Genomic DNA, 20874 nt, shown 5'->3' on the forward strand with positions numbered 1-20874 from the left:
AGTAATATTGAAATCACCACCAGGATAAAGAGCTTTTGCAGAGCATGACATGGGATACAGGCTAGCCAATCAACCAGGAAAGGAAAGTTGATGTTAAGATCACCGGGGGAAAAAAAAAGATAAAAATAAAAATGAAAACCTTTGAGTCACATGCACATAGGCATTTAAACTTACACACTGGCTTATCTGAAATCCTGAGGGAATGTTCTCTATAAACCCTGTCTCTAACAGACCTGTTAGATACATACATACACACACACATATGTATCAGTTTTATAGTAAGAATGCTGTATGCTCTGACACCGTGAGTCCTCTGACAATATGTACAAGCAGTATTTTCATTTCTAATGTTAAAACATTTTTTTAAAAGGAGGGAGGTGTAAGTATGATTGGTTAGTACAAGCAGAGAAATAAGCATGATTTTGCTTAAATTGCTAAAATAATACCAAAATATCAATAATTGGGACCTAATTACTCTAATGAGGTAAACACACGACTTCATTTCACTAAATATTTGCCAGCTTTCTCCTTTGAGATAGAAGTCTTGCCATTTGTCAGTGTCCGTGTATCCTCCAAAATGTAAAGTGTAACTTATATTCTGAACTATCATTTTAAAATATGAACTATTGAATGATACGTGCTCTGTTGAATTCTGTATCTTAAAATGTCTATTATCTTTAGCATTACTCTCAAAAGACAGACTTTTAAAAATAATAATTAAAGTACAGATGCTATTCGCATGCTTGGAGATGATTTTATATCATTAAACTTCTGCATAAATATGCTTCAATAAGCAATTAAACTGAAGACTCTGGTTTGCATTTTAATCCTCCTCTTTCTCTGTGAAGTCATCACAATCATGTACCTTTGATCTTGCAGTCATTTCTGGCACCAGATTCAGACATCACAAATGAACAATTATTACTTAATAGAATGGAATTTGAAGACAATGGAGTCTAATGAAATGGGGCTTTGTTTTAAACAAAAGTGAAACGTTTTCTAATAGTTGCGAAGGAAGAGTTCTAAGCACATTAAAGAAATCAATTTATGATCTGAACATCTTGAGAGCTCTCCTTAATGGTCTTCTAGACACCAAGCAGCTTGGAATTTGAAATTTTTCTAGGAAAACTAAAGGCTGTCTGTATGTGAGGACTTCTGTTTCTTTTCTTTCCTTTTACCCACGTTTTTCTCTGCTCCTACAGGCTGTTCCACCTCCCAACTTTGAGATGCCAGTCTCCATCCCAGTGTCCAGCCACAACAGTTTGGTATACAGCAACCCCGTCAGCTCACTGGGAAACCCCAACCTTTTGCCACTGGCCCACCCTTCTCTGCAGAGAAACAGTATGTCTCCTGGTGTAACACATCGACCTCCGAGTGCAGGTAACACAGGTATGTATGTCCTCATATGCATGCAATGTTACCAAATCGGGAAATTGGCACAAAGTGTATTTTATCACCAAGATGTAGACTTTTCCAGGTTTCCATTTGTTATGTTCCCTCGTTGCTTAAGATCCACCCCCTTTTTGGTCTTCAACCCCGTCAGCCTGATTTTGAAATCTCTCAAAACCTGCTATTTGTCTGTTTAGACTCCCACCCATCTCTCATGTGGCTGTATTTCAATGCATACTTTCTCAAACAAAAAGTCAAACATCCTTGGAGAAAGAAAGTCTTCATTTTTTTGCTACTGCTCTCCTCCTGCCGAAGATGACATTTTCCCTCTTCCTCTTAGCCAGATTATCACCTCTTCCGTGAATTCTTCCCCTGTGTCCTCTGATAGCATTTGTGCAATTTAGTTATTTCTTAGTGTGATCAGTTTTTATTTATTTTACAGAAACTTATACCACAGAGGACTTAAAGCAGAAAAGAAATATAATAAAATAGTGTAACTTAGGAGGTGTGAAATACAAACAAAACTTAGACATGAAATTAAGAGGACATCATGAGAACATATATACCTGCCACAAATTAATCTCAATATTTCTAAGAAATCCCCACCGTTGTACAATTTGCGGTGTCCCAGAGAAAAGATATCATTGCTTAGGAAAAGTTCAACCATTCTTCATATTCAGATCAAGCAAAATACAGTATATGATGTGCTATGTTAAATTTGTGTCTATTTCCCCACGGGATGCAAAGAATCTTGGAGGGAAGACAGTCCTCCTGGATTGCCAGCTTCGCAGTTGGAACTAAATAAATGTATACTGACTATAACCAAACAATCCCCTTATATCTCCAAAAGAAGCACCAAAAATAATTATATTTCTAAATCATGTATAGCAAAGCATTGTATATTACATTTTACTTTTTTAAAAAGCACTCCATAGGAAATTTTTAATGTCTTAGGCACACATAACTGTATTAAAAGCAATTTATTCACAGAAGAATTTTTCCTTGAGAATACTTCAATATCTGCCTTATAATTAAAACTAAACATGTGGGGTGCCTTGGTGGCTCAGTCATTAAGCATTTGCCTTCAGCTCAGGTCATGATCCCAGGGTCCTGGGATTGAGCCCTGCATCAGGCTCCCTGCTCAATGGGAAGCCTGCTTCTCCCTTTCCCAATCTCCCTGCTTGTGTTTCCTCTCTCACTGTGTCTCTCTCTGTCAAATAAATAAAATCTTAAAACACAAAACTAAACTACACATGTATTACTATTTAGTACAGAAACTTCATATAGAAAATATAATCAAAATCAACCAAATGATAAAATCTTGATAAATCATGAGTCTGAGAGATGTGTATAAAGGATGTCATTATGCCATTCTCTCTACTTTTGAGTATGACTGAAATTTTTCATAAGAGTTTTCAATAACCATATGTTATTCCTTTCAGATCACACTCAAACGCAGTTGAATTCCCTGCTTGATAAATTTATGCTTGTTTATTTTTAAAAATTTCATACTTTATTTCCAAAATATTATTCGATTGGAAATAACAAACATTTCTTTAAAAGTAATGAACATGTTCTTCAAATTCCAAAACCAGAACCAAATAATAATTGTAGACTGACACTTAGGATTAGTTAGAAAATAATCCAGCCAAGGGGCATCCGGATGGCTCAGTCGGTTAAGCATCTGACTCTTGATTTTGGTTCAGGTCACAATCTCAGATTTGTGAGATAGAGCCCCACACTGGGCTCTGCACTGGGTGTGGGCCTGCTTGAGACTCTCTCTCTCCCTTTCCTTCTGGCCCCTACCTTCCTCTCTAAAGAAAAAGAAAGAAGGGGAGGAAGGAAGGAACGAAGGGAGAGAGGGAGGAAAAAAAAAAGAATCCAGCTGATATTCTATTCTTTTGACTAAATCTTATTCCTTAAAACTAACAGTAATTATTATACTGAGTATCTTATTGAAATATCCCAGCTGTCATATTTTAACATTGCCAGATTTAAGTTAGCAGAGTATAAGTATACCTTTCTAAATTTGTAGCCAATGAAACCTTCTCTTTGTGTCAGTAAGGAAAATTCATGTAGTCAATGAGGTCATTCGCTGTGAGTAGATTCATGAAATGACCAAAGTTCTGGACAAATAGCATTTTACAAAATTAATTATATAAAAATATATTTACAAAGAATTAAACATCAAGTGTAAGTTTACTTCAACACACAGTAGACCTTACTCTTTTTTTTTCCACTTTCTATAAAATATCCAAAAATGAAAATTCAGAGACCATTTAAACACTGGATTTTTAAAATGTAACCTTTCTTAGAAAGAAAGATTCTGCAAAATGTCAGTGATTGAATGTAGGCTTAATGTTTGAGCTCAGCATGTCATAATAAAACAAATGTCAGCCATCCAACTTAGGTAATATTTTACAAATTTAGGACCCTTGGGAGAGCCAGAATACTGTGGTTGCTAAAGGTAAAGTGTGTTGTTCTGTGGACCTGTGGCCTTTCCTTCTTCTGATCTTTCTCTTTAATCTGTAGGTGGTCTGATGGGTGGAGACCTCACATCCGGTGCAGGCACCAGTGCAGGTGAGCGGGGATTTCTGGGCCACAGCATGGATCATTGTTCAGGGTTCTTTTGCTGGGCGATTTGCAGGAAGTAAGTCTTTTGAACCAAGTAGGGAGATGTGTGAGCTGTATGGAAAAATGGCCCCCGGAACTTCTCAAGCATTTTTTTGAAGCAGGAATGAATGGATTGTAACTTAGAAGAAGACTATCATCTAGAACTTTTCTTAATCAAACTTCAGCTAGTCCGCATAACCAGAAGTGAAGGTTCTGATCAAACCCATTTAATCCTAGATACAATCTCGGGACACAGAAGTACCTTTAGCAAGACTTGCCAATTCAGTTCTCTGTGAATCATTTCACATTAAATGTGAATCTCTCTCCACCCAAAGAAGTACCATACTCCTGTTCATTTCTAAAGGAGAATGCATGTTTAAGGGGCGCCTGGGTGGTTCGGTGGGCCTCTGCCTTCGACTCAGGTCATGATCTCAGGGTCCTGGGATCGAACCCGCATAGGGTTCTCCACTCGGCAGGGAGCTTGCTTCCTCCTCTCTCTCTCTCTGCCTGCCTCTCTGCCTGCTTGTGATCTCTGTCAAATAAATAAAATCTTTTAAAAAAAAACAAAAAAAGAAAGGGGTATACCTCTGAAATGAATCATACTTTATGTGTTAACTAATTAAATTTTAATTATAAATAAATAAATAAATAGTAAATAAGTTAAAAGGTGGCAGGGAGGGGCATCTGGGTGGCTCAACGGGTTAGCATCTGCCTTTGGCGCAGGTCATGATTTTCGGGTTCTGGGATCGAGCTCCCATTGAACCCTGCATTGGGTTCTTTGCTTACCGGCAAGTCTGTTTCTCCCTCTGCCGCTGACCCTCCCTCCTGCTCTTGCTCTCGCTCACTCTCTTGCTCACTTGCTTTCTCTCTCTCACAAATGAATAAATTTTTTAAAAAATCTTTAAAAAAATTTTTAATTAAAAAATAAATAAAAAGGAAGTGAAAGTATAACCATTCAACAATATTGTTAATAAAATAAAGCCAATTTTGACATTAAAATTAGCTCTTAGAGAATATGAATATGGTGTACTCCCAAAAAGTCATTTAAATGTATTTTAAGTCTTGGGGCGACTGGGTGGCTCAGTGGGTTAAGCCTCTGCCTTTGGCTCAGGTCATGATCTCAGGGTCCTGGGATCGAGCCCCGCATTGGGCTCTCTGCTCAGCAGGGAGCCTGCTTTCCCCTCCCCCTCTACCTGCCTCTCTGCTACTTGTGATCTCTCTTTCTCTCTCTGTTTGTCAAATAAATAAATTAAATCTTTAAATATACATATATATATGTATATATGTGTGTATATATATATACATATACATATAAACTCTTAAGGATTTCTTCCACTCTGTCCGATTATGTTATAGGCACACTTCCCCAGGGTTCCATATTAATTCATGTTATTGTGATTATTGAGATATTGATGTCATTTTCAGAGCAGACGTAAGACAGCACAGTAGTTTTTATAATGCAAACCACAGTTCACTATTGGCTTAACAAGTAACCATGGTAATTCCTGCAGCTGGAACATGATATACATTTAAAATAGTAGGAGACAGGCATGAATGACACAAGGTTATATTTGAAATGTCAAAAAAAAAAATTCAAGCTTATTAAAATATCCATGGACAACCTAATTAAAATATTTTGCCAAGGTCAGATATACTAGTCTGCTAATTATAAGAAAGAAGATAAAATCAGCATACAAAAACATTTTTATAAATATATCCTTTTGGGGGAAATGTTTCTCCTTCTGATACTGGCTCTTCACTAATTCAGTGAGTAATAAAGGAAAAGTATTTGGACTACACAGTGAATTAACAAACACTATCAATGGTACTAGCTTCCTATTTTATCAACCTTTTAAAAATTAGGTAAAGTCAAATTAATGAGTAAACTCAATATACTATTTTTCTGGGCATTGAAACAAAGTGCTCATTTTTTTCCTCAAAAAATACTTTGAGGCTTACAGCCTGAAAATTACAAAACCAGATCAAAGTCAGACCAGTGTTGCTCGGATTCAAGTCTCTGCCAAAACTACGGTTAGAGGGAATGGTAGGGACTAAGAACTGGATTGTCACAAAGACCAAGAAAAAGATAACTTTAAAAATGGTTTTGATGTTATGATATTTTATCCAATATCTCAGTGCTTTTATAGGAACAGCCCATAGTGGTGAAAAAAGTTATCAGATGTAGTAAAAAAAAAATATGGGGGGGGATGTGTTACTCAGCCCTAATGGAAATAGACTCTTGTTTCTGCTTAATAGCTAGAATGCTTTAGGATTCTCTATTGAAAATAAGAAGTGTTTGGTTGTTCAATTATGCTGTCATTGTCAATTCTCTGACAGCCCGCTAAGTTTAATGGCCCTCCAGGGACAGAGAAGACAGTCTTGTAAGTGTAAAAGTTAGCCACATATCTGGCTATAGCGTCATTGAACTAAAAAATCTTACAAGCTTAGCAAATTTATCTTCCTGCATCAAGACCTCTACCACAGACATAAGAACCTTCTACTTCAGGGGCGCCTGGGTGGCTCATTGGGTTGAGCCTCTGCCTTCGTCTCGGGCCATCATCTCTGGATCCAGGGATTGAGCCCCGCATCGGGCTCTCTGCTCCGCGGGGAGCCTGCTTCCACCCCTCTCTCTGCCTGCCTCTCTGTCTACTTGTGATCTCTGTCTGTCAAATAAATAAATAAAATCTTAAAAAAAAAAACAAACCTTCTACTTCAAAAATAGAAGGAAACAAAAAAAAAAAAAAAAAAAAAAAAAACCTCAGTTGCTCCACCTTGATGATAATAAACATTACATCCAGAGGAATGTACCTAGTAGCCATGAGCATATAACTTTTCCAGTGTCTATATATTTGTGAGAGAGTTAGTTCCTTACTTTTTAAAAATAGAGGAGGAAGCCCTTTCTAACTCCAGCTCCACAGAACACCTGTTGCAAATGCCACTTAGTAGAGGCAAGCTTGGCTGTCAGGCCCTGCTTCAGGCTCAGCCGTCTTCCCCTTCTTTCTCAAACCTGCCAGTGTCATGTGTCAGAGCTGAATATATCTCTGCTGATGTCAGAGAATCACATAACACCAGGGGAAGCGAGGCCAGCCAGAATGTCTCTGCATTTTCAGAAAAGAAAACTAAGGCAAAATGGCCAAAAGATAGCTTCCAAATTTCGAATATTGTCATTGAAATTCAGGGTCTCTGATCAAGTTAGAAAGTCTGAGGCCAAGTGCACACAATTGAATACTTTTCCATCTTTGTATTTTTTTCAAAATCAACCTGTAAAAAGAAAAAAGGGGGAGAGGGTACAACCGTGCAGAAAGGAAGTAAATTTAACAATTAGTGTGTACTTATAAATACCAAGAGACCAAAGAGATAAGGATTCTCTTTTTCATTCAGCTCAGTGATAAAGTAGACCAACTTTCCCATCCAGCCCCTGAACTATAGCTCTCCCTCATCCCATCATCCAGTGGATCATCAAGTCTTACCAAGTCTGCCTCCAGGGCACTTCTTAAATCTACTCCTTTCTCTCCATTCCCATCCCATTGCCCTGGTTCGGGCTCCTAGCAACACTCCAGGACTGTTTCCAGAGCCCCCTAATTTGTCTCCCTGCTTCACATTGCATCCCCCCCTCCAGTCTCCCCATGACTGATTGGCCTTTCTCAAAGGCCTACACTAATTGTAGGTCATCCTTCATGTGCCTAAACTCCAGGCATGGCTTCCCATCTCAGAATTAACCAGGAGCCTCTTATCTCTGGCCCAGCCTTCCTCTCTACTCTTAAACCTTCTTTTCTACTGCTGCCAGCAAGAACCCTGCTAGCAAACATTTAAATTGCCCTTACTATGTGCTTTACGAAAAGGAAGTCATTTATTCTCATAATGGTTCTTTAAAGTAGATATGCATATTATGCCCTTTCTATAGATGAGGAGACTGAGACAGAGAGAGGTTAATTGCCTAACATGGAACCCAGGCAGCCTGGCTCCAGCATCCATGCTCTTAACCTCTTCATTGTGCTGCCACTTTGCAACCAGTGTTGAGGCCACTTGCCTTTACGTATGCATTCCTAGTGCTCCTTTCCGTCAGCTTCTTCTTGCTCCCGAGCCCTCCTTGTCATCCTTCAGAATTCAGTACAGGCATTCAGGAGGAATTATTCATCTCTTCTTTTTTCTCCCGTGGAAGCCTGCTCCCACATCAGTTATCTCATTACATTGTTATTGCATTGTCTGGGCACACATCTTTCTCCTGGACACTCAGCCCTCTAGGGGCAGACTGTGTCTTTCTTACTCGGGTTATATTCCCAGCTCAAGACATAAGAGAGAGGGGCACCTGGGTGGCTCAGTGGATTAAGCCGCTGCCTTCGGCTCAGGTCATGATCTCAGGGTCCTGGGATAGAGCCCCGCATCGGACTCTCTGCTCCGCGGGGAGCCTGCTTCTTCCTCTCTCTCTGCCTGCCTCTCTGCCTACTTGTGATCTCTCTGTCAAATAAATAAATAAAATCTTTAAAAAAAAAAAGACATAAGAGAGAGTACATGGCAGATACTCAGTTAATGTTTGTTAGCTGAATAAAGGAAAAATTAATCTACTCGTCATAAATTTTTAATAATGTTGATGTGAAAAAAGAAAGAATACTTCAAAGAAATAATGTAATTTTAAATATAAAAAATAGACCCTCGATCTATAATTCACAAAAATAATATATTCTTTTGATAGTTGTACAAAGAATAGTGAATTATCCGGTTAAATGACTGAGAAACATTGGCCAACAAAGCTTTACTAACTTTTCCAACATACTTAATAGAAATCCTGAAGAACCGATACACAGCAGTAAATGAAATGTGGGTTGGTACATCAGACCATCACAAACCACCTCTTAAAATAATAAACCTCTTATCACTTAAATTGAAGAGGTTTCAAAGATGAAGGCAAAAGGTAACAAAGAAGCAACAGGATGAGTTGTACTCTTGAGTTAAGGGAAGTATACAGCAAGTCATTATAAGACATTAGCAGTGGTGACATTTCTAGGTTTCAGTTCACAGTTATTCATCCAGTGCTTAGTCCCTTCCTCTCAACAGCCAAAATTGAAAGTCCCTGCTTTTTAAATTACATTTTGTCATAGCTGTGTAATTAAAGCTTTTAACATGCTAATCTTAGTGGTTATTGATAATTGAAGATCAAGTTCAGGTGAATTTTTGTAATCGTTAGACTTAATAGAAATAAAAGGTAGGCACTCTCTTTTTCAGTTCAACTTGATAAAGTATAGCATCTTTCCCATCCAGTCTCTGAGCTGTGCCTTGTTTTGGATTTTTCACTATCCTATTAAAACCCTTTGTTTTCACGTCGATAACATAGCTGCTTTTTTATTGAGTACAAAGTGCCAGTATGCTCAAGGATTCGTGACTGAGACAAAGAAGAGAAAGAAAGGGGAAGGATAGAGAGGCAAAGAAAGGAAAACATTTTAGTAATCTCTTTGAAAATTTAAGAGAATTTTACAGTCTACATAGCTATGTGACGAGGCAAAGGAGATTTATGTATATTGGTTAATAATTTTAATTGGCATTTATTGTAAATTAGGTATAATTTTATAAAAAAGAAACTAACAGCTGTTTCCTTATTTTGATTGTTAATTGTTTACTATTTTATGCGTTTGGTTGTCAAGCATTGTCACTTCTGGAATGCTTAATTTATATCAGCGAAATACATGGAAACTTGGTGGCAGCGTACTGCTGTGGATAAATCACTGAGCAGTGACTTAAAGTAGGAGCGCTAGCTTCCAGGCTCTGAAAAGACTCCATCTAGCACGACCTTGGGCTGTGACTTTGAACCTTTGAACTCAGTACTCATATCGCGGATAAGACACAGACTTTACATGCAACATTTCGTGATTATATAATCATAGAACTTCACTGACTTGACTTTTTTATAATTCATTTAGTACTGGAAAAGAAAAATTCAGCATATCATAAAACAGAACTGAGGAGATGAAAAGGTCATAAAATGTTGAGTTATTCTGTACCAGAACCATTGTTTTGCAAGTATTTGTTTTTGAGGATACTTATCAAAAGTTTCTTGGCTGACTTTCTTATCAGCCAAAAAGACTTCTCTGCAGTTCTCACTCACTGATTTAAAGTATCAGTAAAGTAGTTTAAAAATTCCATCTAAAAGGACTGGCTTTAACAAGTTTACATTTTTGTTACCTAACAATATACAGATTCAGACAATGTAATATTCAAGAAAGAGAGATGGGTACGACTTACTTGCTCTGAGACAAGAAAACTATTTTTGTTAGCATAAAATGCAACTTTATATTGCTCTTTTAAATACTGTTAAATAGCGTGTTTAAAAAAAATCCAAATTAATAGTCGGAGTCTATTTGTTTTGAAAGTATTATTCTGTTAGTTTGAATTATTCTAAATAAAAATTCTGAATTCATTTGCAGTTTTACTTTGGGAGTTCACCCAAAACATAGAGATCCATCAGTATGGCTTTATTATTATCTATGAAATTAAGTAACAGTGATATTTTTAACCCAAACCAAAGTTATTATCTAGAGTTATTAAAGGGAAAAAATACTTAGTCCTCTTAGTTGGATGATCTACAGCATAGGATACTTAGCCATTGCCATAAAAAAATCAGTGTCAACTTCCCATACACAAGACCTGGGAAAATTATAAATACCTTGTGATGCCATTTCCTAGGGGCCAATGTTGAAGTGGGAGAGGCAGGTCAAAGAGAAGGTAAATGAAGAATGTTGCAGGCTAGGTCAAGGTATTATAAAATCTGTTTTTGACCCCTGTAGTTTCACTTAATTCTTTTTTTTTTTTCCAAAGATTTTATTTATTTATTTGACAGAGAGAGATCACAAGTAGGCAGAGAGGCAGGCAGAGAGAGAGGGAAGCAGACTCGCTGCTGAGCAGAGAGCTCGATGTGGGACTCGATCCCAGGACCCTGAGATCATGACCTCAGCCGAAGGCAGTGGCTTAACCCACTGAGCCACCCAGGCGCCCCTAGTTTCACTTAATTCTTAAGGAGTTTGATTTCCACAGGGAAAAACAAAATTTCAAATTACAGCTCCCTCAGGAGTGTTTGGGCAGGTTTTAGAGCGCTTTGTGTATTTCTGACCTCACAATTTGTATCTTTTGTATCCCCATCTTCCTGTCATAGTCAGTAAAGCAATGTGAAAATTTGTCTCTTTGCTCATATCCCATTGACTTAACTTGAGAGTGTGACCAACAAAACTTTGTTTTTAATACTAATACAAGCGGTTTAATATTTTCTCCTAAGATATTAGTTTTACTCAGCACTTTTCTTTGTTTCTCTTAGCAGTACTTTTTCCTCATACACAAGTGGTTTCTCTTCTCCTTGTTTCTAGCATCACCGTAAGATTTTATTTGGGGGAGACTACAGAAAGAACAGGTCTTTTCAAAATCATTACTGAGGGGCGCCTGGGTGGCTCAGTGGATTAAGCCGCTGCCTTCGGCTCAGGTCATGATCTCAGGGTCCTGGGATCGAGCCCCGCATCGGGCTCTCTGCTCCGCAGGGAGCCTGCTTCCTCCTCTCTCTCTGCCTGCCTCTCTGCCTACTTGTGATCTCTCTCTCTCACTGTCAAATAAATAAAATAAAATCTTTAAAAAAAAAAAAATCATTACTGATATGAAATTGTGCATCAATAGACAGTGGATGCTGAAGAAGGGATGTGGTTAAAAAAGCCCCTCTTTTGGAAATAAAACTTTTTACCTACCAGGGACTTTTTGGGGCTTCAAGGCTGTTGGCCAAGAGTATAATTTGCTGTTTTTAGACAAACTTTTGCCAGCCACTTAAATTTTACAGTTGGACTTGCATGATGTGTTCACTCAAATTTCAGTTCAAAGTGTACTATAGTCATGACGACGTCTCATATTTGAAAGAGTAAATAAAATATATCCCTTTAGTTTATCTTCAATGAAAGGAAACTATCTCGTACCAAAATCTGGATAAACAATTTTAATTTATAATCTACGGATGTGACCACGGGATGCTTTAATATTCACCGGGTTTACTTATTATTGTTCCATTTTATCGCTTTAACGGAATTTAATATTTACTTGTTAACTGTTTTACTAAACACTCTGCCCTCCTTTCACAATTTCTTGACCTTACATTCCATGTACAACCTCCAGTTACAGTGAAGAACTGATTATGCTCTATTTGTAGTGTGGGGGGAGAAAACAGCCTGCTATATTAATATAAGTTATTATTAATGTAGTAACAATAGCAAATCTAAATCTATGGTCAATTTACATAAACATGATAACATTAATTTACATGACAATCATGAAAAAAGGAACTTTCAGTTTAACACTGAGCAGTTCAGAGATAGCTAGAAAATCCTGGCGTAAAATTTTTGCATGAGCAGTAATTTGGAGAAATAATCCAGAGGCAGATATTTAGAAAAATAAAATAAGTGTATAAAATAAAATAAGTGAAAATACATGACATATAAGTTATTCTAGGGCTGACATTATTGCCCTTGGAAAGGCTGTGAATTCCCATTTTTAGGATTGTTGTGAAAATTAAATGAGTAATGATACAAGGCAGCACCTTGCACAAGTTTCTTTCACCAGAGTAAGTGCTTGTGAATAAATGTTCATATGTCAGTATTATAATTATCTATATTCTTGATTTCCTAAGCAAAAAATGAAGCTTAAATGCCCTCCTAGCGATATCTATTAAATGTGTAATAAGCAAGTAGAGCACTAGTAGGCTTCACAGAGATGTCTGCTGTGGCCCCTACCCTCAAGGGTGGGGATAAATAGAATATAGGAATCAACCCGAGGCAGAACAGAAGTGCAAGCCGTACAGTGCAACACATTTCACTTTGAACATTATCATCTTCTGATGTGTTTGCCTCAGTTGTGTAAATGTTAAAACCACAAGTAATTATTCCTTCTCTTCTGTCACGTTCTCTCTAATTTGTACTGTCTCAATATTTTTGTTTATAAAAATGACTGAGAGAATGAACGATTGTGTCAATAATGAAGACACCCCCTCATTTTTAGCGAAGAGACAGCCCCAAAATCTCAAGAAGTGAACAATTAAGTGAGTCATAAATCTATCATTCATTGTTAAGTGGAATTTTTTTTTTAAGATAGCAAGGTTCAGTATCATTTTTATGGTGCAATTAAAAACTATCCCTTCAGTAAATCAGTACTCAAAGTAGAATGATATTTTGAGTGCCTTTGTGCATTGAAAACATCAGGTTGTCAGATTCCTCCTTATTTGCAAATGGAGCTTTTATTCAGAGAAATCCAAGGATGCATTCTAAATCTGAAACATCTGGCTTTTGTAATAAAGTAGTAGAAGCAGCTTGTGTTTTGGATTCAAATCAAAACTGTCCCACTTACTGACAAGTCGCAGAAGCTCCCTGAACCTCAGTTTCCTTATCTGTCAAAAATTGGGATGATAATGCCTGACCCACATGACTGTTAGGACAAATGAAAGACTGGTTTGCCAAAACAAACCTGCTTTGTGACACAGACTCTCAATCTTTGAAAAAACAAGTCAGTAATAAGTAAAATTTCTTTTCTTCTGCCTCACAATCCAGAGCCTATTGTATGTGCTGAATGTTCAACGTTCAGGATCTAGTTGGCGGGTAGACTGTTAATTTCACGAAAGATACAAAACAAAACAAGTCCAAGAAATATCAAGGACAAGTGGGGTAGATATGAACTCCGTGAAGGTCTGATTCAGCATCAGGGTGACATGGTCAAGTAGAAGAGGCAAGCTCTTTGTAGAATGTCTACTGCCCTCTAACTGGTACAGCCAAGAATAGTCTTGGCTTTTGTGTATTCTTGGAGTATTTTTCTAAGAATACACCACAAAAGACACTGAGGTTTCACAGGAGTTTCTTCATAGTCTAACATTATACATTATTGTATTATTTCCCTAAGAAACCCTCAGATAGAGTGGAGACTTGATTTTATGTTTAAGAATCTGTAATCAGGAGTCTTTACCAGGATAAGAATCAGAAAATCTGCTCTGCCTCTATTCCACAGTAGGCATATTAAAGTTTTCATCATTCCCAGATTTCTGACCTCCACATGTTTTGTGGTTGCCTTTGCCTTAGAGCCATCCCATGAAAAAGATCTCCTTTTCCCTCAAAAAAAAAAAAAAAAAAAGATAATGATTCGTAATAGCTAAATAACATAGTTTCTGCACTTTTAACAAGGTTTGAGGCATTCAAGGCTCAGTGAATATAACTGAATTCTAGAAGGTCATAGTATTTTTCTACTAAAAACTGTTTTAAGTGCATTGCTTCCAGTAGGGTAGGAGGAACAAGTTTACTATATACAATTTTAAAGTGATTTCAAATGACTGTGAAAAGATGTATGTTTGAGATACAAAACAGTGTCCTGATACTGGAAACTAACTTATCCTAAACTAACTCAGATATAAAATTAACTGACGGTAGTGGGCATTATTATGTCTGTGACACTTCTAGTTTAACAAGACAGTGTGCTATAAATGTTTTCAATTGTTCCAATGAAAGAAATAAAAAACCTAAGTTGGTAAAACCTTTTGCCAAAGTAAAAACAGAAAATCAATACATCAGAGGTTCAACTGGATGCTTTCCTGTGGCAGTTTGCCCCAAATTCCAAAAAATAAGATACCATTAATAAATTACAAAACAGGGGCGCCTGGGTGGCTCAGTGGGTTAAAGCCTCTGCCTTTCACTCAGGTCATGATCCCGGGGTCTTGGGATCGAGCCCCGCATCAGGCTCTCTGCTTGGCAGGGAGCCTGCTTCCTCCTCTCTCTCTCTCTGCCTGCCTCTCTCCCTACTTGTGATCTCTGTCTGTCAAATAAATAAATAAAATCTTTAAAAAAAAATTACAAAACAAAATCAGTTTATACACCTATGTATTAGAAGTTATTCTCCAGGTAACAACTAAGAGCAGATACTCTAAAACACTGAGCATTTCACCATCGTGTTAAGTGTCTCTGATGGAAGCTGTTCTCTTAAGTTGACAATAGGAAGGTAAACATCTTTACCCTCCATTACAGGAGAGGCTATCGACTAAAATATTACAGAATCTACCTTTAAGAGCATATTTAATCATCCACTTGAAGTAGCACACTGAAAGTTAAATAGTTGCTCTGGCATTTAGTGTTGCTGAACCCAATATTTCCTATTTGTAAATATTTATCTATCCCAGAGACCAGAAATACGGTTTAGAACATCACCATTCTGTGCCTCTTTGTCTAAGTTCAGCCTTTTCTCAACCAGAAATGCCATTTCTGCTGGCCAAGCTGACTGTGTCCCTGAAGAAACCCCATCACCTCTGGCTTAGGATGGCCCTTTGGGTCTCTCACATCCCTGGTCTCACCCTCTACTCCTTTCCTCTTTTCCTTCACATTCCTATAATTTTAGAATGAGATTTGATACAGGGGGTTTCAGAATTCCGGAGTGTGCCAGTTCTCAGGGAGCAGGTTAACTGCCATCCTTCAGAGCATGGCCTCTGGACACGCTACTGGGTTCAAATCATGGTTCCATCTGCTGATAGCTGTTTGACATTGGGCAAGATGCTGGACTTCTCTGTTGTTAAGCTTTCTCATTATGTAACACAGGTATCCTATTCGTACCTGACAAGGCTGTCAATGCAAGGATTCAAGGTGCTTTATATCCATGTATAATAGCGAACAATTCTATAGCGGTCACTAGGGGCCTGGTACTATTCAAGGTCCTCAAAATGTATGCTTGATGTTGTTGGTACTCTATAAAGTGTTTGATATTGTTAATATTATTGCATGGTCATGTTGGGGAAGGCTGTCTCAGACAAGTATGTGAGAGTCTCTGATTCAGACTGCGTTTATGCTTCTCTCACACTGATGAAATGATGGCTTAGGGTTAAGAAAGCTACGGCTCAGTGTGGTTGGAGGAACTCCAATGGAGACCTCAAGACCAGAACCTGGATTTTTTTTTTTTTTTAAGATTTTATTTATTTATTTGACAGACAGAGATCACAAGTAGGCAGAGAGGCAGGCAGAGAGAGAGGAGGAAGCAGGCTCCCTGCTGAGCAGAGAGCCCGACTCAATCCCAGGGCGCTGGGATCATGACCTGAGCCGAAGGCAGAGGCTTTAACACACTGAGCCACCCAGGCGCCCCCAGAACCTGGATTTATCTACTTTATCCTCCTTTGACCTTGACTCCTATCTGCCTTCTAGGTCTTCCTGTCTCTGCCACCTCCTTCCTCACGTGGTCTGTGGCAGATGCCTCCTAACTAGCTTTTCTATAGCAGTCTAACGTCTCATCTACCACTCCCACGGACACTCTTTTCCTAAAGCACAGTTAAGGATGTCACTTACCACTCACGAACTATAACTTTGCTTGATTTCTATAGTGTGAAGTTGAATAAACGTTTAGCGTAAAGACTAGGGTGTAACGTTAACATGATCTGAGAGGTTTGTGTTAGTCAAAATTGCTTCTCCAGCTTCTGAAAACTGCATTCTCTAAAACCACTGGTATTCCATTCTCATGGGAATACTCATCCTTCCCCAGTACAGTCATGACTCTGAGATCCTTCATGTATTCCCTGTCTCCGGGAAGTCTCTCTCTCTGGACCACCTAGTAAAATCTTGCTCATTCTTACTTACCACCCTTCCGGCGTTCTTTTTCCTGGGATATCATGCAGCCCGACTTTTGGTGGAACGTTCCATATGAGTAAATTATGGTTGAGATGTATAGAGAAAACCTGTGACAGGAAGCGTAAACACTCATCAGTAAAGAAGAAAAGAGCCTGTGCCTCAGAGTTTTCTTTTTCATCAGGGAAAATTCCTACTTTATTTGATTCTACCACTTGCAGTTAGCTAAGGTAATGTGCTGTGAAATGATTAACAGGTGCAACAAGTGAAAAAGAAGCTTCAATTAACTCTCTCTAAACAAATTTAGTAGTTGGGCACTTGCGTGATTTCCTGACTTTAATATCATATGGTTGATGAGCAGTTTGTCTCAATGGTGTACTTGGTCATCAGTGTGTAATCATTATCTAAAATAAGAAATGTTCTCAAGTAGCACGTAGAAGAGAGACCTTCGATATTTGAAATTAGCAAGTAACATATTACACTTTCAGTTCTCATCTCACGTTCCCTCAGTAACTTAACTTTTGGTGCCATTCCTGAGTAGTAATTCCTAATATTTCCAGCATAGTCTGTATATCCGTTTTGTAAGCATCTGAAACACTTCAAGAGCTAGCCCTCTGCATGTATCACTGCTTCAAATTGCAACGAGATAGAAGGGACTGTGTGTTCAAGGTGGGCTGAGTTGTCTGAAAAGTTGTCTGAACTCTCGTGAAAGAGTTGGGGTGTTAGCTGATTCTTAAAAATGAATTTGAGGGGCACCTGGGTGGCTCAGTGTGTTAAGCCTCTGCCTTTGGCTCAAGTCATGATCTCAGGGTCCTGGGATCGAGCCCCATATGGGGCTCTCTGCTCAGTAGGGAGCCTGCCTCCCCCCTCCCTCTCTGCCTGCCTCTCTGCTACTTGTGATCTCTCTCTCTCTGTCTCTCTGTCAAATAAATAAAATCTTCTTAAAAAATGAATTTGAATTAAACAGGAGAACAGGATGCTTGGATGGCTCATTCGGTTAAGTGTCTGCCTTTGGCTCAGGTGATGATTCCGGGATTCTGGGATCAAGCCCCACATCGGGTTCCCTGCTCAGTGGGGAGTCTGCTTCTCCCTCTCCCTCTGCCCCTCTCACCCCCCCCCCACTCTGCTCTCTCTCTCTCTCAAATAAATAAAATATTTAAAAAAACAAAAACAAGAAAAGAGCAAACACTGCTAGAGCAAAGACACAGGCGTATCCAGAGGGCTGTGAGCTTGGCTGTAGACATTGGGAATTAGGTGAAACAGAGACAGGGTCAGACTATGCGCAGTTCTGAGAGCCAAGCAGGGAACTGACCCAACAGTGTTAAGTATGGTCTGAAAAAGTAATATAACAGAAACAGCCGTTTAGAAAAAATTTTAGAGAAATTCTTGAGACTGTACGTTAGATTTATTATCACACACGTGCACAGAAGTTTGCATACAGCTTTAAGGGGCTCACGATCTTTGTGAAGACAGTCTTAAGGTCTGGTGAAGAACCCTACCACTGGAGACCTGGGACCCTGATAAAAGACCAAGTCAAATGGTGATGAAAGCCTTCCTTAGGATGGTGGCAGCAGGGATGGAGGGAGGCATTTCTGAAGAAAAAGAGATTTGGTATCTGATTGGATAGGGAGCTGGAAGAGGAAGCGGGGATAGTCAAAGAGGACAGTTCGGGAGACTGAAGAAAAAAATGTTGCCCGTGAAAAAAATTAGCTGTGGTTCATAAAGACTAGTATCTGTTTTGTGCTTATTAGTTTTGTATGTTTGTATTTATAATGAAAGTCCTAGGGGGAAAGTGAAGAGATTCATGTCTAAACATCCAAGTAAGAGGAAGTTTTAGAACTTTGGGCTCAGAGAGAGCTAGCTACATGCTCAATTGCGCTCTGTGAGACAAGGCAAAATGTCCTTCTCACAACTTCTTAAGCCAGGAATATGGTCTTTGAATTTACAACTTCTTAAAATAGGAGTCACTAATAAAAAAAAAAAGGCAGCAAGTGTTTTCAAGTTAACTGGAGAGAAAAAAGTTTTTTTCTCCTAACACCACATTTCAAGTTTTGTATATTTACACTAGTTTTAATATGAATGTTTAGAAACTTGTAACCAATCGAGATCGATTCTGTTATCCTTCCTACAAATTATATTGTGAATGCTTAAATTGTTTTATTTTATGTGAAACAATATTTTTAATCAAATCAAACTATAAAACAAACTGACTCTAAAGTCGGTCTGTTCTTCATTTCTTATAATCTATAATCAGGAAATCCATTCACTCATGCTTTATAATTTTTGTGCTTTTAAGTGGTCAGAGGACTGTGACATCTGCATAAAGTCACATCTGAATTGATCGTGGTCCAGGCGGAGGGTAACATTAAAACACAGCATGAAGAAAGGTTGAATGCGTATATTAGAAGGTTATTGAGAGCTGGCATTTCCCACCTCCCTGACCCCTGACTTTGAATGAGACCATTCTCTTGGGTGAATTTATCTTAAGGTAGGACAACAGCCTCGACGCAGGCCACAGCGTTCTGAGTGAGGAGGAGGCCCGCGGTTTCCAAGCCAGTTTAAATGCAGGCTCTTCTTAGCAGTAAACCACACGCATGTATTCATCATTGATTTTCAAATGATAGGTTTCTATATCACTGGTTTAGGATCCACAGTCTTGCATTCCTGAATCTATATTATGCCAAAAGAATAACAACTTGGTGGCTGGAAACAGAAATGGTTATTATACGGCTCCAAAATGCTAGCTGGCACAATATGCTAAAAACAGCAGAAATTCACCGGTAAAAGGCAGAATTTATTTGTTCTTAAAAATAACTTTATGCTCTAAAAATATGAATTTAAGAAGTGTCATCGTGGTTCAAAATATTTTATGTTCAATATGGAAACACCTTAAAATATGTGACTAATCTTCTAAAATGGCATAATTTCCAAATAACAGGAAATATTCCAAGAGAAAAATAGAATGCTTTCAAATCCATTTTTTTTTTTTTTAGTTTTGAGGCATTTATTGGATGAAAAACTATAACGTGTGTTTACTGTTTTTTTTTTTTTTTTCCTGCTGCCTTAGATCATTGTTTAAAAATGTGGGCAGAAAGATGTAGGTTTTTGTTGGAATTTCTCAGAGAGTTTACTGTAGAATTTTTTTTTTTTTAATTTTCAAAAAAAACTTTTCTCAGAGCATCCGTGAAGCATTTCCATTTTCACACACTGGCCCCGTGCTTGTCATATCACAGGACAACACATTTCACAAAGCGGTTTTACTTCCTTTTAGCAAAATAACTCCTCCATGCAAACCAGTATTGGCATCTACCAAGCAAGAGTTTTAGTTTCCTCTGATCTATTCAAGCTTCACTGCACTGCTTAACTGACTTTTTCCCCCCTTCTTTTGAAATTACCCACCTAATTTTCCATTTAATTGTTTATTTAAACCAGATCTCACGCAGGCTTAAGAGATAAGTGAGTGACATACGTATTGAGTGTATCAGACGGAACTTCAGCAGACAGGAAAGTATAGGGCAAATTTTGTCTTGGTTTTCTCAGCCTCTTTTTACCCAGTAGAATCTATTAATTAAAACTAGAGTCTTAACATATTCACAAGAATGATTCAGTTAAGACACATTAAATATAAATTCGATTTTTTCAAGCATTTTTCCAAGTAAGCGAATTCTTTGTATCTCTCCTAGTGATACTAGGTCAATGTATTTGTTTCACATAGTAAATTTTACCACCAAAAACTGTCCAAATTAACTGGAAAAGAAAATTTTGGCTTTTGACATATTTAGCCAGCTGTAGAGAATTTAGTGACTTTCAGTGAGGTTTTATTATAGAAGAGTAATTTATATTCAAATTCAACCAACATTTCCTATGAAACTACTGTGTCCTTGACACATGTTTTGGTGGGGGTGAGGGGGTTCGTTTATTTTTATTTTTCTCCCAGTAACTTGGAGAATTTTACGGATGACCCAATTGACAGATTTAATCTTGTAGTTATTTGTTATATATTCAGCCTGTTTATTCATGCATAAAATGAGACAGGTAAATGAATGGGATATGAAGAACAAATGTGCTCTACACAGTTTGCCTCAAATGTATTTTAATTCAAAAGAGGTTTCCATAAATATTTCCTGAAATATACCTGTGCTTTGCCTTCCCACTCCCTCCTCATCTTTAGCTCAGGCCATCACCATAGTTTCCAGACTGCTTCATACTCCCAGACCTTCCAAATTACAGGATATCCCAATGCCGGTATATCTCGCTGTCCACTTAGAGGCCC

At 38.1% G+C, this 20874-nt stretch overlaps 1 protein-coding gene across 11 annotated transcripts in view; it reads left to right on the forward strand.

Moving 5' to 3' along the window:
* The window catches only part of MEF2C (myocyte enhancer factor 2C), a 160954-nt gene that overhangs the window by 124610 nt on the left and 15470 nt on the right, over positions 1-20874 (forward strand). For all 11 annotated transcript variants that reach the window (XM_046000028.1, XM_046000024.1, XM_046000022.1 and 8 more), the window contains 2 exons: positions 1203-1389; positions 3922-3969. In XM_046000028.1, coding sequence (XP_045855984.1) covers positions 1203-1389; positions 3922-3969 — 235 coding nt within the window. The remainder of the gene's footprint in view (positions 1-1202; positions 1390-3921; positions 3970-20874) is intronic.

Source organism: Meles meles, chromosome 3 (genome assembly GCF_922984935.1).
Source record: "Meles meles chromosome 3, mMelMel3.1 paternal haplotype, whole genome shotgun sequence".
Taxonomy (NCBI): Eukaryota; Metazoa; Chordata; class Mammalia; order Carnivora; family Mustelidae; genus Meles; species Meles meles.